The 25,778-nt window shown below is 40.9% G+C and overlaps 1 protein-coding gene across 1 annotated transcript in view; it reads left to right on the top strand.

Moving 5' to 3' along the window:
• whrnb (whirlin b) overlaps nucleotides 1-22,970 on the top strand; it is a 56,016-nt gene extending 33,046 nt beyond the window's left edge. The window contains 8 exon segments of the mRNA XM_076165124.1: nucleotides 1,667-1,913; nucleotides 5,164-5,179; nucleotides 6,768-6,939; nucleotides 7,981-8,163; nucleotides 10,654-11,377; nucleotides 11,473-11,648; nucleotides 16,893-17,021; nucleotides 22,711-22,970. Of these exon segments, the coding sequence (XP_076021239.1) occupies nucleotides 1,667-1,913; nucleotides 5,164-5,179; nucleotides 6,768-6,939; nucleotides 7,981-8,163; nucleotides 10,654-11,377; nucleotides 11,473-11,648; nucleotides 16,893-17,021; nucleotides 22,711-22,887 (1,824 nt within the window). The 3' untranslated portion in view covers nucleotides 22,888-22,970.
• The last annotated feature ends 2,808 nt before the right edge of the window (nucleotides 22,971-25,778 follow it).

The following is a 25,778-nucleotide window of genomic DNA, read 5'->3' as shown; positions in this document are numbered from 1 at the left end:
GTACACGTTCACACACTGCACAGAGAAGACAGAGTATCTCGGGTGGGTTATCATGGTGTCTTTGGTCAAAAGAAATAATTTTACATCTGTAAGGTCTACGTTCTTTCTCCTCTGGGATCACAGAAACAGAACAAATATTGCACCATTCTTTACTAATGGTGGTCGTGGTGTGCCATGAGCTTTTGCTCCTATACGGCACAGTACTGACAATATATAAACATTTTACAGTAAGTCCTTGCATTCATTTATTCTGGAGGTTTTGTATTCGACAAATGAACTACCTTTTCATCCAACAATTTGCGGCAGAACAAAATGTCTTTAAATCGGGTCCTTAATTGCCTGATCAACAGCTTTTCAAACAATGCTCAATATAAGAGTTCAATCACATTCTGATTAATTCTCTCATTCTTGCAATATTTGGATATTCACTGAATAAAGGAATCAATGCACCCTCCATGTTACAACAGTGTTACATCACAGAGCCCTGCGTTTTGTAGGCCTCAGCTAATCACTTTGAGCTGTGAGAGGACAGTTCTGACCCCAGTGATAGCCAATTGTCTTTTATCCTCCAGACTGGGTTCTCTGCCCAGACCTGATACAAAACCAAGTGAATCGGTGCTCACACAGTCAGCTCTTGTTACAGTCACAATCACTTTACATGTAACTATCTTGTGCAGGAACCACGTGGTTCCTTCAGTGAGTTGGGGTTTGAACTTTATGGAAACTTGACTGGTGTTGTCTACACTGTGACAATACAACACATAACTTCCCTTCTGGTGACAGTTCCTTTTCCATGCTGTTGCCAAATTTGGCCAACAACAACCACTTTACAGAGTCTCTTATAACTATGTAACTGAGGTATGGGAGAACAAGGAGCAATGTTTCTGTTCTGGAATCAAAGTTGATTATCATTCCCTGGTTCCTGTGGTGCAAAACAGCCTAAAGTTCCTGAGTTACTGACAACATTCATTGAAATTAGTTACTCTTAATTTTCAGGAGGAAAGTGAAATAACAAATAGCGTTAGGCTGACAAGCACACTAACAGCCAAAACAGCATACGGTGTTCTACATTTGCCTCACAAATGTGATGGTCTGTGGTTATATCCCAGACAAGAGGGTAAGAATGTCCACTCAGTGCTGTATTCTCATGTGTAGAGTATTTCTGAGACTGAGTGTGAATCTGTGCTGTCAGGAAGCAGTGCAGTGATAAAAGTCTGAACAGACAACTCTGCATGAGAGGTTTTGTGTTGCACAAGATAAGATAAAGGGAGGTGAAGGATATAAGAGAAAATAGACAGATTCCCCAAATTCATATAGGTCCCGCAAACACGACAGGCTGTATTTCTATGTAAACCACCATGAGGCTGTGAAATGCACAGATCACAGGGTAAAAGTTCTGACCTCACCTCTCAAGATAAAAGGAGACACCCCTACATCAAAAATCACCGTGAGCCAGGGCCATTTGGCTTCTGAGCTGGTGGGATCCTGCCGTCTGTCATCCGGTGCACTGATCTACTGCTGGTCTGTGCATGAGCATTACAGATGATATTGAGCAATAAGCGACACTTCTCCTTCCCAGACTTCTTATCATGCGCCCCACTCTACCCAGAAACGTCACATGCTCATCCCATCACTTACACCACTGGTTTCTTGCTTTCTTTTCCAGGTGGGGGACCAGATTCTTGAAGTGAATGGTCAAAGCTTTGTCACTATCTCCCATGATGAGGCCGTTCACATCCTGAAAATGGGGTGCCACCTGCTGATGAGGGTGAGGGGTGTGGGCCGGCTGCCCCATGCCCGAACGCTGGTTGACCAGACCAAGTGGATCAGCAGCCAAGCCATAGCTGAGAGCACGGCCACAACCAGCACAAGTTCTAATACCAACCCAACTGTCAATTCCAGCATTCATACCAGTGTCAGCACCACTTCTTGCAGTACAAGGTCAGTACATCATGCATGGAACGAGAATTAGTGATGAACAACATTGTAGAGTAAATAAGTTGTTAGTCATAGAAAGTCATAGCTTTTTGTTGACCACATTCATTTTTGACAGTCAAAAGAATTCCCAAGAATGATCCATCAACTGACTAAGTTGGAGTAAGAAAAACTTTCACATCACAATAATGATTTGTAAAAACAGACCATCACCAGCTATTAGTTAAAGTTAAAGTTTAGTAAAATTGTATGCATCCTATATTATTAATTTTATGCTCTGGTTCTAAATGTCAGGTTTACCCAAGGGTCCTTTTTTTCCTCTCAGTTCTAATAACAGAATTCAATCCTGATCAGCTAGTCGTGTTTCATGTTGGACAATTTTAGGCCAGTGGCCAAAAATGGGTCTGTTTGAAGTGCCCACAACATGGAAAACTGTCCCTGTTTTGGAGAATTACGCTTGACAGCTCTATTGTGCTTACCAGTGAAGCAACACATTGGGACACAACCCATTTCCACTACTATTCCTCATCCTTCTGCCTCCCAGCTGAAATGGAACTGAGAATTTGGGGAGTTATACATTTTTCTGCCTGCTGTTGCCTTGGAAATGATACCAACATGGCTGTCAGCTCCACACTTCAATGAACTCACATTGTCTGTAGAGCAGTCTAGGCAAGGTTTGTTTGTCTTGACTCAGTGTGATATGTTTTTGTGTTTATTGTGTTTTTTTGGTTAAACATAACTTTAGTTGAGGTCTCCTTTCAGTTTCTTTCTTTCTTTCTTTCTTTCTTTCTTTCTTTCTTTCTTTCTTTCTTTCTTCCCTTTGTTGCAGACCATCTTCAGCTCGAGCTACACTACCATTAGGAAAGGTAAGGAAGGCAACCACGCATATCAGCTTATTGTTACCCTTTCAATTTCCTACCTGTATGCATGAAGACATGTTTTCAGTATTCTATATTGCAACACAAATCCATTGAGGCAACTTCTAGGTAACTAACTTCTAATCTCCTGAATTACATCGGATTAGGAATGGTCATTTATGAATTTTTAAGCAATTCATCTGTCTTATATGACAATATAGTGACATGTTTAGTTTACTAAAATGCCATGGAAATAAATTAAATGATATAATCACATTGCAGTCCAGTCCTAGCTTGAAATGTAGCACACACATCAGAGGCCTGACCGACTGGCGCCTCCAGTCTATGAATTAAATATTTTCCCATATTTTCAGTCCATTAGACTGAGGAGTGTCACCTCTGAAAAACATGATACGCACAAATTCATTGTCCATGCTTGTTCTATCTGGTCCTCCATTAACAGTCATGCTTTTCTAGAACATTACAGCATGGGGGTTAGCTCTCTCGGTTCAGGAACAACAACATTATGATGTCCATTATACAAAATCTTGATGAGAAACAAAGCACATGCTGCCCCAAGTAAACGTGACAACATAATGCTTGTTTCAGTTTATGTAAATGATATTTTTCACGTTATTTAAAATGAACAGTTGGGTAACAGGAAATCCGAGTAGAACTTAAATGTACTAAATTGCCAATGAGGTTCATGTAAGCTATTTGCAGTTAAAGCTTCAGCTTATCAGTCAGAATATTACAGAAAGTTAAAAGCAGATGCCCTGATCTTGTAATATTAAAAGCATTTAATTTAAAATGACAACCCTCTCATGAAACGATTATGTTTCAGGCTTACTCTACATTGCTCACACCCCCCCTGCTTCTCTCACTGTCCCTTCTACTAATGGGCTCCTTTGACACTGTAAATAGATTAGCAACATGGTAATGTGTTCAGAAAGCCAAACTAGTCTGATTCAAAGACAAATTAATCAGCTTTTTCTTCTCGGAAATGGTTAGAAAAAATGCTGGGCCTCAGGCAGCTGTAGCCTAGTGGCTTCTTAATTTAAGATTGAATGTTAATGTGTGTCTAGCACACACTCAGCCCTGTTAGGTAACTGTTGAATGTATTAGGGACACTGCATAAAAGACACTTCTCTCCAGAAACCTCTCATAATAACTGAATGTGTTCTTTATCAGACATCAGATTCAGTGCTTGTGTGATAATGTCTTGAATGGGGATTCTCATCACAAAGCAGCATGTTAGTGGAGGTGGTGAGATGTTTATTCATTAGTGCTCCAGCTCAGAGATTGTTTAGACGGCCCTTTAATGCATGTAGGGGATATTCTTTTTATAATCAAGAGCTTATGTCATTTCAATATCTTGTGTTTAATCTGATGTGAAATTATACTGGAGTTTCAAACAACTTACGATAAGATAAATGTAATTGAAGTCACTTAAAATGAATTAAATTCTGATTTGGAGTAGCTGCTAATCATTGTTCCTTTAAATAAATCAACATGATTTATTTAAAGGAACAATCTAGATGTAATAACCTTATTCTCGTAGTTACAATAAATTATAAAGCATTTTGTGAATTATCCCATAGTTTTGTTTAATTTCCTTAGCAGATTTTAAGTCATATTCATTCCAATAGTGCTGAGGCAGGTAATCAGAAACCACAGCGCAAGTCCAGATCAGGGGTCATAGGTTGTAAACAGGTTATCAGGTAAATGCGCCCCCCCCCCCCCCCCCCCCCCCCCCCCCCCCCTGGTGGCGCCACCGACTGGCAGATATGACTGGCAGGAAATGAGAAGCAGTAAGGTGACTGACCTGGGGACTGAGCTCTAGGAAGACACCTAGTGGAGAAGTCGTGTATTGCAATATCCCGACAAATCAGCTAGTTAATTTGCAACCTTGAGCCTTATCTATAGCTAGAAATTAAAAATTGTACTTCCTTGATTTGCATTCTTCAGATTAAGTGTTTTATATCTATTAAAATGTTTTAAAGTATTTGAGATTTTCAATGGCTAGGAATCACGATGTAGTGCTGTGATCGTGATTGTCATTTGTCGTGTTGTGTCCACTTTAGTTAAAGTCATCACTCACTCTGGTGCAGCTAATAAACTTTCACAGATTTAGCCACCCCACCCCACTTTTACTTCATCAATGACAAACGTCCTTATTTTTTTCTCTGCAAAGGAGCCCACCACAGTGTAAACACAGGTAACACAAGGCAGATGGCCGCCCACCTAGAACCCGGTTCTGTCTGAGGTTTCTTCCGGTAAAGGGGAGTTTTTCCTTGCCGCTGTTGCCAAGTGCTTGCTAATGGGGGAATGTTGGGCTTCTCTAAATGCTCTGTATGTAAAGTGCCTCAAGGTAACGTTTGTTGTTAGTTGGCTCTTTATTAAAAAGTTGAATTAAATTGAGGTTACATGCTGTTTAGACAGAAGCATTATTTCTAATGACACTCTGATGTTGGAAGCAAAGCCTGTGGATACACTGCCCACTGGGTGTTGAGAAATCACATTTGTCTTGATCAAATTCACTTCATTTGATTTCTGCCCAAGCCAGGGGCACCTTACATCAGATACAGTCACAGACCCTTCACTTGTGTCTTTTTGGCACTGGAGAGGAGGATAGACAAAAGAAATACATTGCTCTAGTCTGTCTAGCACCAAGGAAATGTATGACTGTACACTGGAAAACAACCTCTCCCCCTCTATCACTCATTGGCGGGATGAACTATCCAGCTTCACTTCTCTAGAGAAAATCTACTGATTTTGACCATATTGCAACTATACTTGTTTAGGCTATAGGGCAACGCAGCTTTACCCTCAGTCAGATTACTATGCATTATGTCCTCTTCTGTATTTATTTTATTATGCATTGCCACTATTTTTTTATTATAGTGTTTGCCCTGTTTGATATTGTTTTTATGGTTTATTATTTGTGGCCTATCCCTCAGCTCAGCTCATTTCTATCTACAGTATGTACTGTGCTTATCTTTGGGAAAGCCCACTGGGCAACTCAAAAAAAAGAGAAAACATGCACTAAACCTTGAAGGTCTTTCTCAAGTCATTCAATTAAAGCTGTCTGATGTAATATCTTGATGCACAATAACTTAAATATATTATTAAAATATACAGTAGATACACTCATGGGTGATCTGTTTCTTCATTGAAGCCAACCTTGTAACTCGCCTGTGAGAAGGCCAAGGTCAAATGCAATCTGTAAAGCCTAGAGAAGTATTGATTTCTCAATCCAGAAAGATATGAGCTTCCCTTGCTCCATGTTGTCTCTTATTTTTTTGCCTCTCCTCTCCCACTCTCTTATAGTGAATGTAAGCGGTCCAGCACTGCAATGCATATTTATGCAATGCATATTTAAGCACAGAAAATAGCTTATTCATTAACATCCCTTTGCGGTCCTATTCATTGTTGTGTTTTACTGGAGCGTCAACATCAGAGCGCCACTGTATGTTAATGATGAGATGCATATGGGAGGCTTTTAACACGTTGTTTCTGGCATCTGTTGAACTGCTTTTTTGTTTTGCATTATTCACAGTCAAAGGTTTGTGGGAGTGAAAATCTTGAGCAGCTTTTTCCCACTGGCAGTGTCCTAGTCCATGTAAAGGTTTCCATTGTTAGCTTTAAGCAATATGACTTTGCTGTATCTCAGTATACCAACAGTGGAAGAACTATTTCCTAGTTGAGCTGCTTACGACAATGATGCAGTCCTAAAGGCAAACAAGTTCTGACTTCCAATATTGCTTTACAGTGGTGCATTTTTACCTGAGAGTGATACGCTTAGCTACTCCCCTGTGTGTGTGGGATTGAAATGGAGGGTAATAACCTGCACACAAAAGCATATCTGCATACTACTGTGGTTCTACCGTTTGATAGCTCTTACCATATCTGTTTTTGTCCCTCTTTTCTCACTTTCACATGGACCCATCTGTCTTTTCAGCCGTCAGTGTACAGGGGTGTGGGCCCACCAGGTTCTCAGGTGTCCCTGGAACAACAAGCCCACATGCTGCTGACAGAACCAGAGAGGCAAACAATGGGATATTACCTGCAGGAATACCAAGAGGGACACATTGGAGTGGAGCCTTTGACCATGGCTCTCTTTGAACTTTTCAACACCCATGCAAAGGTATGACCAACCTGCTTGTGCTGCAGGTTCACTGCAGAGTCCTATAGCAATTCAAATTATTTTCCTTTTTGTGTAGTGGTAATGGTAGATCAGATGTGGATTATTAGGATTGCATCAGGGGTTTTTATAAAAAACATGCATAGCAAGGGAGGGGTTCCATCTAACTGTTGGAGGATGATGCTGAAGCAGGGAACTCTGATGAAACCAACAACCTTTATATATGTTGCTGCTCAACAGTGCAAGTCACAAATAAATGCAGTGTAATATTTGCAATGTGAAGCTGCTGATTCAACTTTAAATTATACAGATTTCAAAAACACAGAGAGGCAATTTTGCTACTCCTTGCTGCAGTACCAAGCCTTGCTGAAGCAAGCTGAGACACTGGTTGTCCAGAGGACTAGTTGTTGGCCCTGCTTCATAACAGACAGAAGTCTGTAGCCAATATGCAAGAAGTGGGAATAACCCAACAACCTACAAATACAAAAATGTATACATTCTTATGCTTCTGTTTTTCCTTAGGGGTTTGGTTATGAGCACATGTATATATATATAGAGAATGTTCACTGATCAGGGTTGAAACTACTCTCCACTACAATCAGTGTAGTTCATGTCTTTGAGTATTCACTCTTTTCATTAATTCATTGAAAAGGAAACTCTATATTGGTGAACTTGCTGGATATACTGAGAGCCTATCTAAACAGCAATAACTTGCAAAAAAGTTAGTCTTAGAGGCCAGTGAATGTTTAAAACAATAATTTAATGACAATACAAAAAAATATTTTCAGGAAACGTACTGTAATATTCTAACATGTCGATTCAGATCCATTATCTCTCTTCTCTTCATCAAAACTTGAATACTTTCTGATATAATTTCTTTCATAGTGAGTTGGCCTCCTGTACTCCTGTTCACTGATAAGTTATGGTTCTCAAAAAAAATTGATGCATTTTAGGAATTTTCATTCTTTTTCTTGTCGGTGTTATTAGTTGTGACCAAGTGAAACACTGGATTGTCTCTCTCTGTCCTTTTCTCCTTTCAACCAGTTATCCATGCTGTCTGAGGTGAGAAGTCTCATGGCTCCCCAGGATCTTGAGGTGTATGATAGGCTTGTGTTGCATTGTGAGAGGGAGGCTCACCAGGCCTGGCATGAAGACATTAGTGTACTGCAGCCACTGAGCCACTGCATTCATGAAACCCCTGATGGAGGATACCTCACCTCTGCTCAGGTAAAAGGTGTAACCCCTTAATACCCTTGGCTGATATATTCCATTCAATTATTTTCAGCCCTGACACCGAGACCCATGTTGGAACTTTCAACAACATTGTCAAACTTATTTTGCACTAATGGCTGACCTGCAGTAGGACTTGAATTACTGTATATAGGGGATATTCTCTGCTCAATGCCTTGTCAGTGGTAGGGCAATGACCTCCATTACTCTCGCGGCAGACTTATCTCTGTGTTTCGTCTATAGTTGCTATGGCGGGAAGCAAATATACCTGTTTCATTGATTGTGATCCTGCCTCTTCTGTGGTAAACAATTTGTTTGGAAATAATTCCAAATGCTTGTGATGCTGTGGGATACCATAACTGTAGAAAATGAGGATGTCAAGCTCATATCATGAATCCACCTGTGGGTACCTCATAGGGTGTAGCAGTGCTTCCTGTGTTTTATGTCATATATTGCCGCACTGCAAATTTCACTATTATTATTATAACTATTTTTCTTTTTTTAAACCTTCAAAAGTTTTCACAGCCTACAGTTTTAGTGCAAACTTCACAAAATGTGATCTTTGGACCAAGGCAAAAAAAACTAAACTGAAGCAGTAGGACTTTTGATTGTCGAAATCTTACTCTAACAAATGATGTTTTTCTTATTGTGCATGAATGAGCATCATATTATCAAACATATTAAGTATCATTGCAAGAACTTTAAGCTATATATGAATGTCTAAATGTATGTATAGTATCTCTGCTCATCTGGGATTTTTGATGTTTCATTATGGCCCTCATCAATCCACAAAGTTCTCATTCTGTCAGTTTACAGGCTGCTACTTATCCATCTACACCAGTCTAGGTCAGAAGACCCAACAGAGAACTTGATCTGATAACATAGTTTGGTTTCAGCATGATAAAGGATGTGTTATTGGATGTGTTATTTCCCTCTAGTAGAGGATTTTGTCCCACTGCCTGACAAAACACTTCACTGCCTGATCCAGCAGTACCTTTATTCCATTTGTCCTGTCCAGTTAGCTTTTTCTGGCACCTATTGCTTGCTGGTGTCACTGTTTGCCAAGAAATACCACCAACTATTAAATTGCCTGCACAGTCATAATTATGGTTGTGAAATCACAACATCCCCAATAAATAGCTAATTGTATTTAATTGATAGATGGCGGCAAGATTATTTAGAGATTATTTAGTAGACAATAATTGTAATTAACATTGCTAAAGATGTTGCAGCATGCCAAAACATGTGAGTGATTGGAGTTAGAGGGTGGGGGTGCATGGCGGTATAACTCTCTCTATGAAGGTTTGACAGACAATTATGCCGAAATGGCACAGCGACGAATAAAATCATAACTAATGTTAATTAAATGTTTACTTTTAGTCATTCTTATAAATTCTCTAATCGAGTAAATTTATAGTATTGCGCTATTGTTATAGTTATATAGTTACTGAGAACCCCTTAAAAAACTTCTGGTGCTCCCTGAAGCCCACTTTGAATACTGCCTCTTCAAATAATTATACATTTATAGAACTGTATTTCAAGCACTTTGTTCTAGTGTCTAAACTTTCTCACTCTTACTGTGTTATATGGGACAAACCCCTTCTAGTTGGCTTCAAAATCATTTGAAGCATTTTCATTGTTGTAGCAAGGGATGGAGCCCGGTAATACTGCTATGCTTCATTATGAGTAACCCTTGGTGTTTTTTTCAGACTGACAATTATGTTAGTGGCTGGACAGACCAAGAACAAGAGGAGAATACTAATGCCTTACAAAACATTGCACTGGTATGTGTCATTGTTTGTGTTATGTTGTTGGAATTAGGCCATCAAGTTTTGCTACATCAAAACATCATCCTTTTCAGCACTTTTTATCACAACAATCCACTTTTAAATTGCACGATAACATCAGTCTATATCCCTGCTTGTTGCCCTTGGGAGCTGCTGTGTTCTTTACACGCCATGACGGACATAAGTCTTTAAATTTTTATATTTCAAGATAAGTATAAAATATAAAGTCCAAGGAAAGGCGAAGTCATCATAAATGCACTCAGTAATGTTCAAGTTAATTTGCTTCTTCAGCTATTGGGTATTTCAACCAAAACATTTTTGGTCTCAGAGCAGCACAAAAGGAATGCTGACTTTCCTGAATTTCCTGAAAATTTCCAAATGGCTGGCTTGTCTCGGTGTTCGTGGAACAAATCACAGTACAGTCCCTTTAGGGTCAAGCCTCCTTCTTGCAATTGAATTGTTGCATGTTAGTCTTGATTATGTTAGACAGAGCGAAGAGTCTTCACTTTATCTTTCACCATGTAGATGTCAACAAGCTGATAGAGCTTATTTGACAGGTGTTCCAAACGCTGTGAGACTGCATGATGGATTTACCATCATTTGGCTTTTTTCATTATGTTGCATATTTGTTAGTGATTCGTTTAGATTAGGACAGCATCATTCATTTGCCCTGACATGTTTGCTGTCCCCTTATTTGCAGGATGGAGTGCAGGCTTTGGCTGAATCTCCTTCACTCTTCAGGCTTGCTCCTCCCCAAGCTCAGCGCAGGCAGTCCAGGGAGGTGGAGCTCAGCCGGAATCCTTCAGCCAGGCTAGGCTCTCCCGGCTCTGGTGTAGTCTTCACTGGCCCCACCCGTCGGGTCCAGGACTGCCAACACAAGTCATTAAAATCTCCCTCCACACACCAGCCACATTGCTCCCCACCGTCCTCAGCATCTGCCCACCGTGCCTGTGCCGGTGGAGCCCACAACACTTCCCTTAACTCGCTCCATCACATGTGTCGAAGTAGCTTTCAGGTCACTGATCCTCACAATCATGCACAATTTGCCCACCACCACCACCATCACAGTCCCCACCGCAACAGGCCCAGTTCAGGACATCACATATGCCCAGGGGTCCTGAACCAGCGTGACCCCTTCATCCCTGCTAAACCAGATGCATGTGGAAAACTCCCCTCCAGATCCAGCTCCTATGAGAAGTCCTCCATCTTGTCAAAGTCTGCGTCTTCTTCAAAAGCAGCATCGCCTATGTTGTCCCCTCATCTATCTCCTCATCTCTCACCATGTCCTTCCCCCTGTACCTCAATAATATTACCTGCAGCTCCACCCTGCACTCCTGAGCAGCCTTGCTCACCAGCCCGATACCATATATCCACCATAACAGACATGAACCGTCTGTCTGCAGACTCAAGACCACAGCAAAGAGGTAATTTTGTGTTTTCTGCACAAAATGACACGTCACTTATACCTTATGATATCCTGCGTTGCATAATTGTAACTTAACACTTCTGTCCTGTTCAGGGGCCACACTGTCCCAGCTGTCAGACAGTGGCCAGACCCTGAGTGAGGACAGTGGAGTGGACATTGCCGAGGCAGGGATTCTCTTTAAGGACGGCAGCCCTCGGCCTAGCAAAGACCAGCAGAGCCACCCAGAGCAGCCAGTTGCCCAGGCACTTCTACTGGGCGCCAATAGACAGGTCAGCACTTCACACTACAAAGTCTAGTCGTAATAAAACATACTGTTAGGAACCACGGCACAAAAAACACCTGATCCAAATACACGACTCGACGAAGGGGTTCAAAGAAAGAAAACATTTTTAACTCAAACAACAAAGCTTTACCAAATATATACGTGAAACTAAAAACTAGGCTAGAACGCTATACTTGGATTAACACACGTAGTGAATAAACAAGACAAACTGGCACAGGACAAGGAGAGACATGGACTACTTATACATGAGGTAAGGGCACACAGGTGACAACAATCAGCGGTGGGGCAGACGATCACAGGAGCGGGAAAACACACAAAGGCAGTTAAGTGACCTGGAACGAGAGGGAAAGGTAAGTTTTAGGAAGTGCAAGACGACACAAGACATGAGTGACGGTAACTTGACATAACGTGAGAGACAAGGACGAGACATTAAACACTGAACATGAACTAAACTGTAACATGGGGTGACTATGACTAAAGACATTGACATTGACATGACAGTACCCCCCCTTCTAGGGCCAACACCTGACGGCCCGGGGATTTCAGGATGCTGGTGGTAGAAATCTTGGATGAGAGTTTTGTCCAAGATGTAGCTGGATGGGACCCACTGGCGTTCCTCTGTGCCATAACCTTCCCAATCGAGAAGGAACAGTCGACCTCGACCCCGGTTGCGGATGTATACTGGACCGCCTTTCGACGATCCTAGGGGGGAGGAGGCTTGGAAGTGGGCACAAGGGGACTGTCCTGGCTGGCTTGACTTGGAATGTTGGGTGGACCTTCAATGACCTGGGTAGTCTTAGACGGACAGAGACTGGATTAATTATTTTTGATATTGGAAAAAAGGCCCACAAACCTGGGGACCAACTTCCTGGAATGGACGTGGAGAGGTAGCCGATGGGGCCGTGACCTACATCTCGTTGGATGGGAATACAGGCAGCTGGTACCCATTGGCGCAATCGAAAGGGGACAGGCCGGTGGCGGCCGTAGGCAAGATGTTGTGGGCTTATTCCACCCAGGTGAGGTGGTCACCAGGTGGTCTGATTCTGGGTCACGAGGCAACAAAGGCTCATTTCGAGGTCCTGGTTGAGGCGAGTTTGACCAATGGATTATGGGTGGTATCCTGAAGAGGAGGTGGCAGAACTCCTTCCAAAACCTTGAAATGAACTGAGGGCCGCTGTCAGATACAATGTCCCCGGGAAGACCATGGATACAGAACACTTGACTCAACATGACCTCTGCCGTTACCTTGGCAGAGGGAAGCTTGGTTAGGGTCATGAAATGTGCCATTTTACTGAAACGGTCAACCACCGTCAGATTGGTCGTGTTACCTTTCGAAGGTGGTAAACCAGTCACAAAATCAAGGGAGATGTGGGACCATGGGCGTTGAGGAACTGGAAGGAGCTGGAGTAGACCTATCTGAGCCCTGGATGATGTTTTATTCTGGGCACAGACTGGACAGGCCGCCACGTACCCGGATATCTCCAACTTCATGGATGGCCACAAAAAACGCTACTTCAGCACGAATATGGTACGCTTAACCCCGGGATGGCATGATAGCAAGGATGTGTGAGCCCAGTGAATTACCTTGGATCGCAGTGCCACTGGAACAAACTAACGGTTGCCTCGACAACCACTAGGTGCTGGACTCACATTAGCCTGCTTAACATCTTCTTCTATCTGCCATGACACTGCTCCAACCACATGATTAAGTGGAAGGATTCCACAGGCTGTAGTCTATACATGGCCTGAGGGAGCCATCCTTCTTACCCACAAAGAAGAAACCCGCCCCAGCGGGAGAGGAGGATGGACGGATGATCCCGGCTTCCAAGGAAGTGGTGATGTATTTGTCCATTTGGCCGCTCTCTCCGGCTCAGAGATGGAGTACAGGCATCCCTTGGGGATGGGTGCCCCAGGCAGCAAGTCAATGGGGCAGTCGAAAAGACGGTGAGGAGGGAGCAACATAGCTTTAGCCTTGTTGAACACTTCTCGTATGGTCATGGTAACAGGAGGGGACTTAAGTCAAATCTAGGTACAGAGAGTCATTACGTGGATTCGTTTATTGAGGGTTTAACATCAGGAAAGCCTTTTGCCTGTGCGCCAGTCAATATGGGGATTGTGCTTAGTAAGCCATGGGTAGCCCAAAATCAGTGGGTGTTGTGCTGAATTGAATAAATGGAATTTCATCCATTCAGTGTGGTCACCATTTACCACAACTAGTATGGGCTTGGTGCAGCTGGTCACTTTGAACAATAATCGACCATCTAAGGCACTGGCTTTATTGGGCTTAGTCAGGGGAACAGTCTTGACCTGACTTTGTCGGCTAGGTGCCAGTCCATGAGGCTTTCATCAGCACCAGAATGGACTATCAGCTCTTGATTTAAAACTTGGTTATTAACAGAAAGGGTTACCTGAGTCATTGAACAAGGAGGGAATATAGACAGAAGCGCACTCCTCCTGGCTGGTGAGCCTCCCATTTCTTTTGGACAGTCTGCAAATGCCCTTGTTGGCCGCAGTGAAAGCAGCAACCTTCCCGGAAGCGGCGCTGTCCCTCCTCTGGAGGAATCTTGGTCCTTCCCAGATGCATCGGTTCCTCCGATGCCTGGGATGATGCTGGTCTCTCGGGGGCTGATCTAGAAGGCAAAGACGTCCATGGCGGACTTCCCACCGGAGAGCGTACCTGGTGACTGGGAGGGCGAATCGCGGACCTTTACGTTCCCTATCCTGCTCCCTCAGTCTGCGGTCCACGCGAATCGCAATGGCGATTATGGTTACAAGTTCCTCGGGTAGTTCTAAGGGCGCCAAATGGTCTTTGATCAGATTCGTCAATCCGTTCATGAAGGCGTCGACTAAAGCTGCCGTGTTCCAACCACTATCAGCGGCTATGGTGCAGAACTTAATTGCATAATCAATTACCTGCCGCTGGCGTTGCCTGATTTGTTCAGTCAGGGACAACAGCACCAAAGACACTGGATCCATATACACGACTCGACGAAGGGGTTCAAACAGCAAAAATATATTTTACTAGTGATGTGTCCTTTCGAGTTGAGGCTTTTAAGCGTGTGTCGAATAATTTTTGTGAAGCGCGTATTGAGGAGTGTGTTGGTGACGTACGCGTTGATGTTCGAAGCGTCACGCAATTCGAAAATTGAGGGTCAGCGAAACGCAATTGATCCCACGGCCGACGTGCGGCTCGGCTCAAGCGCTCACTGATATTTCTCTTGGTGTACAAGATTTTCATATTGTACTAACTATATTTGGCAATACAGACAAAAAGCGGTCCGATTTCAATGTAATATTTCTCACATATAATTTGTCATCACGCGATCTTGACGGATGTCTCTAAGTAACGTTAATGCTCCAAACTTGAAACATTCTAATGTGCGCGCACAGTCTCAGAGTGCTACTGACAGAAGCACCATGGATGCAGGAAAGCGTAAAACTAAACGAAAATATGAAGATGAACACAGGACGTTTTGCGCTGCTGCGCCGTTGTCTCTCTGTCTCCTGAGGCAGTCTGATTATGGAATGGTCTCTTTGTTTACAGTTTGAACATTCTTTATTAATTGATCTTTAAGCACTTTAGCCGTGGGTTATCATCATTCACATTCTTGTGTTGTGTTGTGTGTTGTGTGTTGGTGACGTATGTAGTGACGTTCGTAGCCTTGCGAACCTGCTGTACCACTTGTCGAGCAATTGGATGGAAAGCTTCAACGCTTCATGAAGCTTCATCTCGCCATCACTATCTTTTACTCAAGAAAATAACAAAGCTTTACAAAATATATACGTGAAACAAAAAATTAGGCTAGAACGCTATACTTGGATTAACACACATAAAGTCATGACATTAAATAATCTGGCGGGACATGACACTTACAGGTCAAATGATCATGTTATCTATTGATCATTTTAATTTGTTCAGATTGCGTTCAGAAGCAAACAGAGAATTCAAAATCAAATTTGCAGCTCTACAGAGGTTTTAGCTGCATTTTGCTCACTAACCCACTAACCCCATTTCGCATGCTACCTGCAGAGAAGACAAATGTAATGACAACATGCACAATTCTTCCTTCAACCATCATATTCTATTGCCTCATCATGTCAAATACTAAGTGCACTATGTGTATCTATCTATCTTTCAAGGTTGTTCTTCTCATGTTAAATGCAGTGGTTTGTTACCACTGCATTATTATGCTTGACAACCCTTAGGGTGATTAAAGGGCCATTTGTGTTTGTTTGCTGTATCTACACTATTCCACTGGAGCTAAATAAGATGTTAATCACAGAAAGACATTATTAAGAAGAGCATGAATCTTCTTGCACTCCTTTATTGCTCCATCTGGTTTTTCATTGTGGTTTTAATAAACACTCAGACCTATTACTTTGCTACTTGAGCTCGATATACGAAAGGGTTCATTCATAAAGACACACAAGTTTGCCCAGAAAGAAGAGCTACCTCAGTATTTTCTCATTTTCTTGATGAGTAAGCTTTTGATAAATCATACCATCATGCAAAAGTTAAGACCTGTTTCAATCTGGTAAATTGTTCTAAAAGTGGGTGTCTTTTAAAATGAATTCGCCTCACATGTATTAGTGATCATGCGGGAGGCAGTGGCTCGGTGGGTAGTGCTTCCGCTTGGGAACCGGACGGTCGCCGGTTCGAGCCCCTGCCGAGGTGTCCCTGAGCAAGGCACCGAACCCTCAATTGCTCCCCCCTCTGCGAAGGGTGGTAATGTAATGTAATGATCAGTTAAAATGAGGCTTTGAGTTGAATAATTACTAATGCTCTGCCATTTATTAAGCATCCTCCTCTCCTCTCTATATGTCACACACAAACACATCACACAGCACACACACACACATCCCCCAGCCACCACCTATGAGGCAGAACTGACAAAGAGCCCTTCTCTTAAAGCGCTGTAAACCTCAGAATTAAGGCTTCATTTGCTGATTTGACATGTTCAATTTGCTTTTTACACCAGAGAAAACAGTAGACAACGTGTTTTGTCTCTTACATATGCTGCAGCTGCCGGTTTGAACACATTTTACATGCACTGTTATTATCATAATCATATTCCTTTATATAAGGGAAGCTTTATGCATTAGCTGAAATTACTGTAGCCCATATTTATCACACAGCTGAGTTATCTGGATTTTTTTTACCCCCAAAGATTGTAAATTACTTTTAATTCAGCTTTGTTTTCTTACACACTCTTCCCTATTTGCACGGCAGGCTGGTTCACCAGTTCCAGCTCCTGCCCCCACCATGGTACGGGTGGTGAAAAATGCCACCACCCTTGGCATTGCTATAGAGGGAGGAGCTAATACACGCCAGCCCTTGCCACGAATAGTCTCCATACAGGTGAGAAATCAGTTTTGACTGAGTTTTGGTGGAAAGCTGCCTATAAACCGTACTTTGCGACTATAATCTGTATATTTTCTTTAAACATTATCACTGTTTTACATCAAAAAACAAAGTGTTGAAGGGCTTGCTGGCAATAAGAGACACAGTAATAGGAAAAACATCTGAGTCTTTCAGCATGTGCAATATTAATGTTAGATGCAGATGTAGATGCTTTCTGTGATGGATCTTCCTGAAATATCATCAGGAAAAACAAGAACACGCACACATATACTGTATGCTGCCTCCCAGTTCAGGGGTAGAATAACCTTGAAGGCTTGGCAGAATCTAAACCTTTCCAGGAAATGACATTATCTAACCTGCAAAGCCCATTCTATACATCTATTCTATACATCTGTGTGTTTTTCCTTTAACTCATTATAATTCAATGTTCATTAGCAAGACATTGCACTCAAAGGTCCAACATACAAGTAGGAAACTTCAAATTACCATTTTACTTCAAGACATGCTGTTAAACTGGCAAACAGTGAACAAAGTTAGTGTGAAATATCAATGTAGCTTTTATTATGAATTCAAAGGTCAAAGAGAATAATCTGAATTCTTCAGTTAACCAATGAATGCGCTCCATATCTTGAATGAATTTTCTATTCGGGAATGCTTGAATAATCAAATCACTAAACATGATCCCTTGCTAACTCCTGCAAAGACTTAAGTCCAATGACTCTGTGTAAACAGCAGGGTATAAAAGATGATCACCACACAGGAAACTGACAGAGTAAGAACAATACCTTTAACTGCTCATCCATCCATCCATTGTTTATACCTGCTTATCCTGTGCAGGTTTGCAGGGATCATTGAGCGACAGGGTGGATTCACACTGACAGGTTCCTCATCCATCACAGGGCTAAGACACACTCTTATTCACACTCCTGCTCAGGCCTACTGTCATTATGCAAGCCGACAGAATTACATTCATAACACCTTGAGACAATAAAGAAACAGCTGCAACAATTGCACATATTATTACAGCAATTTAAATTAAGTTGCTTTCACATTAAACAATTAAAGAACATTAACAAATTATTGTTAATGAAGTAAATGTTAGTAAAATGAAGCTACTGATAAATAAAAATAATAATAAGGTTTATAAGAAAATACTTTTTACATAATTGGCAATTGCTCAATTTTGTATCTAGAGCCCTGGTCAACTAGAAATCTAGCTCTGCAGTCTATTGAGCCTGATATGAACTATGAATAAGGAATAAATAAAGTATCATCTGAAAATATGGGCTGCCATCTGCACTGACCAAATATATAAATGCAACACACATTTGATGCTATTGAGTAAAAAGGTAATGAACATAAATCAGTCAATTGAAATAGATTCATTAAGCACTTATCTATTGATTTCATGTGATTAGGGATACGCATTAGATATGCATTTGCTAGTCTCTTATATATATGTTTCCCTGTTTATTTATCTGTTTTCTGAATTTGTTATCTCTGTTTCATCTTCCTCTTCAGTTTCCTTGTGCTTTCTGTGATTGTGTGAGTTTAGTCAATAACAGCTGTTTTTCTTTCTGTTATACCTGTGTGCCCCTGTGTTTGAGTTCTCCTCCCTCACTCTGTTTCTAGCTTCTAGTTCTAAGTCCATAGCTAACAGGCAACTAACTCAAAGTGTTTTGCGTTGTTGCTTTCAATATTCAAAAACAGCCTTGCAAACTGCTCAACTGTTGATGAATCGTGTTGTAATTTATCCTTGCATATATTTATATTTATAATTGCACTTTGACTACTTAGATAAAGCATTTGCTATGCATGATGTCAAATGTTTCTAATAGCTACACCATACAGGTTCTAAAACATTGAATGCTTCTGTTCAGGGATGCATGAAGCTGATGGTGGGAGAAGAACAATATGAAGAGATTAAATTGGAGTCTACTGTCACCCCTGGTGTTTATTTAAATCATGGTTAGATACGCGCAACTTAGGACGCCCTTTTGCAGTATAGTTTCCGCCAGTGGGATAGGGACAACCTATTGTTCCTGTTAGTTAGTTGTTTGCTGTGTATCACATAATTATTTAAGCGTCTTTACAGTTTTAAAGCACATGTATGTATGTATGAGTTAAATGTTGGACTGATTGAATTTAGTTGCAATGTGCAAATTAATGTTATTTCCCACTATCAAGTTTATTTCATATAGTTGGTAGGGCAGTTTGCCATAGTTTGTTGTTGGTAGTGGAGTGCAGACTGGGCAAAGTCAGTGCAGAGGTTAACTTTGATATTGGAGCCCAATCATTGATTTTGTTTTCCAACTCGTTGGTCTAACTGAATTTTGTCAGGTTATAGTCAATTTCAGATTCAAAACTCTCGACTCTCAACGCTTGGTAGACAAATTATTAGACTATGTTTGAGTCTGGATTCACAACATGCAACATGTTTTATGTACCGGGTGGAGACGGACTTGGATAGCGCTCTTGCTCAGTGTCTGCTAATTGTTTGCAATAGTTTTGCAAGTCAGCATTGCAAGGCAATCTGTATAAGTTTAGATTAGATTCAACTTGTCATTGCCCGTCACAAGTACAAGCAACAAAATGCAGATAGCCTCTAACCAGAAGTGCAAAATGCGATAAATGTATACTCCTATTGATACTTTGTTAATCGTAGCAAAGAGAAAGCAGAAGGGATAACTGCTATAACAGTGTTTGATAGTGAGCATGAGGCGATAAAATCATCTTATCAGCGAATGACTTGGCAACCTCAGCAGTCTCTCCCTCCAGCCTCTCTTTCCTGAGCGAGGCATACTTGAGGAGTCTTCGTGACTGTGCAGAGATTTCCATAACAATGACTCCATCTACTGAATAACATTGAATGTCAGACATTATGCTCTTGACCTACACAGTCATGCTGCCTGGAATACAAGCACATTTGCCTTGTTATATCCCAATCATATTGAGGGGCTGTAATTTTATAAAGACAAGTTGCTTTCTTCTGAATGGTTGCACACAGTCAGAGTAGCAGAGGATTTGGCAGTGTTTGGAAGAGTGAGACTATCTAATTTACCTTTTTTTGCCTTTTTTCAGGAGGAGTTGATGGAGAGGATATTTCAGTCTGACAAATCACATGGCACCAAATATGAATAGAGTGTTTGAACCTTGTCACTCCTCCCACGCAATGTTGGGCACAGTGACGAATGCAGTGATGACTAAAATTTCCCCTGGCATCTTAGAATCACTGCTTACTGGTGGATGGGAGGAGACATGCTGATTATGATATCCTACATTGTGGTAGATGAGCCTAACAGAGAGAGTGCTCAGAAATCAGGCTTAAAGCTCTGCACAGACGTTTCGGTCAAATGACTCATGAGTCATCAAGTCTAAGATTCTTCAAGTGCTGAAGGACCTTCCTATTCCTTTCAGAAATGTCACTGTAGGCATAAAGTGAACTACAAAAATAGACATCTTTCTAAATATAACCTGGAGGTCAGCACCAAAATATTACACTGCATCACAGGACAGAAAAGTGCAGCAGCACCGATCGCTGTGGTTTGAAACTCTCAAGCACATTATGACAACCTGCTCTTTGATGTCACAGCAGGGGTTCCATTTATGACATTGGAGTGAACAGAACTTCTGCTTTAAAGCAAACTTTACAAGACAATTTGTGTTAACTTCAATTGTGTGAATCAATTATTCTGATTCCCAACCACTTGTCATGTATCCCTACGATAGCTCAGTGGGAACAGATTCTGTGCACTATAACCTGGTGACAGTGGATCTCCTTAGGTGCTGCTCGTCACCCCGCTTCCAAACCCTCAGACTGCAGAGGTGAGGTACTCGGGAATGGTCAGTGATTCAACAGGGATGTATTTAAAATGTCCATAAATGAGAAGTCTCCACCAACCACTGGGAGCTGTTGCATTGGAGCATCTGGAGGTCAACACTTTGCTCCAAGCCATTTGAGTGATGGTTGTAGAAGCCCAGAGTGTCCTGTCAGATCTGCAGACTCAAACCTCATTATAATTGGTGTACAGTACATGTCCTGTAGCTGTCACAGCCACAGCTTTGTAATTGAATGTCACAGCAAATTCAGCTTAGTTTAGGCCTGAGGTTTAGAATGATTCAGGTGATTGTGACAGTTGTGCACTTTGTCCTGACTTTTGCCACTTTCTTCAACAGCAGTTTTATTATGTACATCTTTGCAAGTTAAAGCAATCCAATCCAACAGCCCAATATCAAACCCATACCTGTCTGAAGCTTACACTGTTTGGTCTCGTATGTTTGACCTCCTTTCCAAGGGGATTAAGTCACAATAATGAGCCTCACTAGTGATCAAGAAAGTCACAAGGTCTCATTGTTGTCATACTCCTTCTTTCTTGTCTGACAGTTTAGAGAATTAGTTATCCACTATTTCCATGACTATAGAGCAGAGTGCACTTCAGACACTTTTCCCTAACCCTAACCAACCTCACCTTCAAGGAAAACTTGCACCCCTCCCACATATATTTTTCCCCAGCCCGACCCATCACTCCTACTGTTCTCCAACGTTTGCTCAAAATATTGTGTGTGTCAATTGCACATTCTCTAAGTAGTGTCTTTGTCAATGATGACATTAACAGCTGTGAAATCATTCACGTTTTCATTCATGGAATCATGGGAGAGTGATTCCCACTGTTAATGCAAGTAAAACATTAAATACAAATGGAAATGTGGAAAAGGGCTATATAAATGGAAAATTGTGCTTTTCTGTTAACTGAATGGAAGAGTGGAGAGAAGAGTTTGTATATTAATGAATGAATCAGTCCCTCCAGGATTTCCCAATTTCTTTTGCAATGTTTGTGATCAAGATCCCAGATGTTGCTGTGTTTATTTCCTGAATCTTTGCAATTTTTTCCCCCCATTAATCAAAACTTTGACAACAAGACAAACAAACATAAACAATATGTATACAACAAAATGTGTTTTCTTGTGTCACTAGGCAGAGCATTTTCTGTCACATCGTCAACATTCTAATCAGCATGTAATGTTAATGTTAGGTGGTTTAACTAGATATATTGCTATGGCAATATTTACAACAGCCAGCCAGTTTTAAACAATCCAGCAGCTGATTATCTTATACAACGGACAAGAAAACCCCCGGAATCACACTTCCGTGTCTGTCCTTGTTCCATTTAGAGAAAGGAAAAACCTTAATGTCTACGGGAAAGGAAGAAACCTCGGTAGAGGCAATTCAGAGAGAGATTCCCTCTCCACAAATGGCCAGGTTTGAAATAAAATAATACAGCAGAAAATACAAAAATGCTATATATATACAGCAAAGATGACGAATATGAGTCCCATAGAAAAAGAGAGAGACAGAGACAGAGAATGAAAGAAAGAAAGAAAGGATCGGCTGCTGATCCTCTGACTATACTCACACTACCATTGAGCAGCTCAGGCTAAGATAAGACTAACCCCAGCCTTTCTAAGCCTAAACTAAACTGGTAGCTAGTCACTGGTTAATACACCCTGTTTAACAGCAGTTCAGTTACATTTTAAGTGTAGCAAGAAAAAGGTACATTTTTTTAGTCTGAATTTAAAGATTGCAAGAACATTCCTCTGTGTCTTATTTGTGACTCGTTAACTCTTCTGATTTCATGTTGTTTGCCTTCCTTCTCTCATTCCCTCCCCTTTGTGCTTTTATTGACAGAGAGGAGGCTCAGCCGATAACTGTGGTCAGCTTAGGGTGGGTCAGGTCATCCTGGAGGTTAATGGCATCTCCCTCCGAGGTCGGGAGCACAAGGATGCAGCCCGGGTCATTGCGGAGGCCTTCAAGACCAAAGAGAAGGACCACGTGGACTTCCTGGTGTTTGAGTCAGGACTTTAATATAAGGACATTGCATTGTATGCATCTTAGCTTAGCAATGCTTGGAGGTAAACACAAGAACTCTATAAGACGATGCCCTCTAATCATTACCTTCATCTTTGTGTTTCAGGGAAAGGATGACTGGGACGATTGGTGGGCCTTTATTGATTGCACTTTCAGAATTTTGCACAATTGCAATTCAGTATTGGTATTTGCTATAAATGTCATATCTGGGTTAGATGCTTATAATAGTTTGATTTTCAGTTATTATTTCCTAGTATTACTTTGACATTTGGCCATTATTACACTTTTCCTTCAAATTAAAGAGTGCCCAGAAAGATGATGAGAGAAATGAAGAGGGCATTCAATACAGTTTTTATTTGAATACACCCTTAGGATTTAATTTCAGACAGACGGTCAAATTTAATACACCTAATAAAATGAAGAAGAAACATCCAGCCATATTGAATGTTAGTCTATCACCTTTTGATTGACTCAAGATCTCAGTGACTGGGGAAGATCCTTGGGCAAGATAACTCTTCCCAACAGCTACTATAGCTTGCATGAATTTGTGGCAGATAACTCAGATAATGGACAACACATACTGTATATTCCACGTTTTAGTGGGCTTCTATCTCATCCTTTTCGTCATGAATAACTGTGTATCATCACTCCACCCATTCAGGTTTAATCAGACCAACGGGAAATTAAAACCATATCAACAATATTAAGGAACATATCAAGGCATTTATATTAAAATGACTTGACAATAATAAATGATCTCCTGCTCTGCCTTAAAATCAGAATCTAAGTTGATTAACTGATTGAAGGCTATTTTTTAATTAGTTTTAGTTAAAGCATGTTATGTATGTATCTTACATGTAGTCCTCCAGATTTAATAGTGGTACATGAGCACCCCCTCTTTGTCAACCATAAATGGTGGGTCGTTTTTTCAGATCTTATATGTTGTTATTCATTCACAGTTATTTTAGTAGGGATTGCAAATGGAATGTCATACCTTGACTGGCCACCATGTTTGAAGGTACACTAACTGTACAGATAAACGGTCGGCCATTAAGTTGTAATAAATAATTATTCCAACTTTATGGGCAACAGTGTACAGTATATACTGTTGCTCATAAGGTTGGAATAATTGTTTATTCCAACTTAATAGGCGACCGTGTATAAGGTAGCAAAGAACAGCAACATTTCTGAGAATAAAATCATGCTTGGGAGATATTGCTCAAAAGGTTTTACAGTTTCCTACATGGAAACAAAATGAGGAAAGTAGGGTTGCAGAGGTAACAAAAGCTGATTTGCCAACAATTGTTCTTAATCAAATTGAAAACAATTTCACCATACTGTTTGCCTTCTGGTGACATCATCCTCATCCTGAGGGACAATGCAGCATGGCCCAATGATACCAACAGAAGAATCACAGAGTCTCTCTCTCACACTGATGGTGCCAGTGTGTGGAGTAGAGAGGTTTCTGTTTGACTGTGTACAATAACAAGCTTATGCAAAAATATAAAGCAGTTCTTTAACATTGTTGAGTAACTACCCTGGAGCATGAGCTACAAATGATTCCTGGTATGTGCAACACAAAGGAATGTTGCAGAGTTCCCAAAGTGGTTTTCCAAGTTCCTGGAAAAGAAGGAAAAGAGGCTTTGATTCATCAATTGAACACCATTTTCAATAAAATGCTCATCATATCGCAAGGTCATAAAGTTTCTGTTTTATCATCATATCAAACAAAACATTGGTCAATAAAATTGAATAGACACTACAAACACAAATGTGATAAATGTGGCCTGTATCAATGCAATGTAAACATATATGGGATACCTTCAGATATGGTGGGTTTGTCCCTGAATGTGCAGTGGCCGAGACATCAATGTCCATTTCGTTCATTTTGTATCCTATCAGCATTGCCACAACTACATTAATAGCTACAATAGTAACACTAGTGGAATCACAATTTCTATATACTGTATACTGCACTGAGATTACTCCATCTTCTTCTACTGTAATTATCAAGAGTTTACATTATGCACAGTGTATAGTTCTCAAAAGTATACTGGAATTCCATATCAGTCACATTGTATTTCATGTCTGGAGTACAGTACGTTCCATATTCAGCACCTACACAGGGAGATCAGTGAAGGTCCGATATGAATAAGAATATCCGCATCCTGTGCTGTGTGGGATGCTGATGAAGAATGAGACTCAGTAGTGAATCACTATAGCGTAAAGTAAAGTTCTGCATAGTGTGTTTGAAATAGAACAAGTCAGCCCATGAGTCACGGAAAGCGTCCACTGGAGAGAAACACACCTGATTTGACCAGGTCAAATCTGTGTGCAGTGATCTGAATCATCACTGCAGACAGTAATTACAGCGCCGTTTTACAGCACTGCTCAGAAAACAGAGCTAAATAAAGCATAATATCAGTCTCAGAATCAGAATCAGAATAGCTTTATTGCCAATAAAGTTTACACTTAGAAGGATTTTTTTCTGGTCGTTGGTGTGATCAACATACAAAACAACTGTGCAAACTTAAATTAAAACACACCAAATTAAATAAATTAAATAAATTAAACATGCAAGTTGCTAAGGAAATTATGTGGTCAGTGAAAGACCCGGCCCTTGTTAATGAGGCCGACTGCAGAAGGGAAGCCTCAGCCTCCTGCCAGAGGGGAGGGTTGCAAACAGTTTAATATGTAAGAATAATAGTGTTAGTATAGTATATTAGTTTTAATATGTGCATTGTGGTAAAACATATAACAATTATGTTACCATTTTATTATTTTGCTTTCAGGAAAGTGTGATTCCTCCCCATTCAAAAACCTTTTTTGGCTTCATATTCAACCTTTAAGTCTTATTTTCCTGAAATGATTCTGTCAATGCTATGATT

Source organism: Genypterus blacodes, unplaced genomic scaffold, assembly GCF_046128005.1.
Source record: "Genypterus blacodes isolate CSIRO-AG114 ecotype Tasmania unplaced genomic scaffold, CSIRO-AGI_Gbla_v1 ptg000141l_1, whole genome shotgun sequence".
In the NCBI taxonomy this organism is placed as follows: domain Eukaryota; kingdom Metazoa; phylum Chordata; class Actinopteri; order Ophidiiformes; family Ophidiidae; genus Genypterus; species Genypterus blacodes.
The sequence above is the reverse complement of the archived record's forward strand: the minus strand, read 5'-3'. Positions and strand labels throughout refer to the sequence as shown.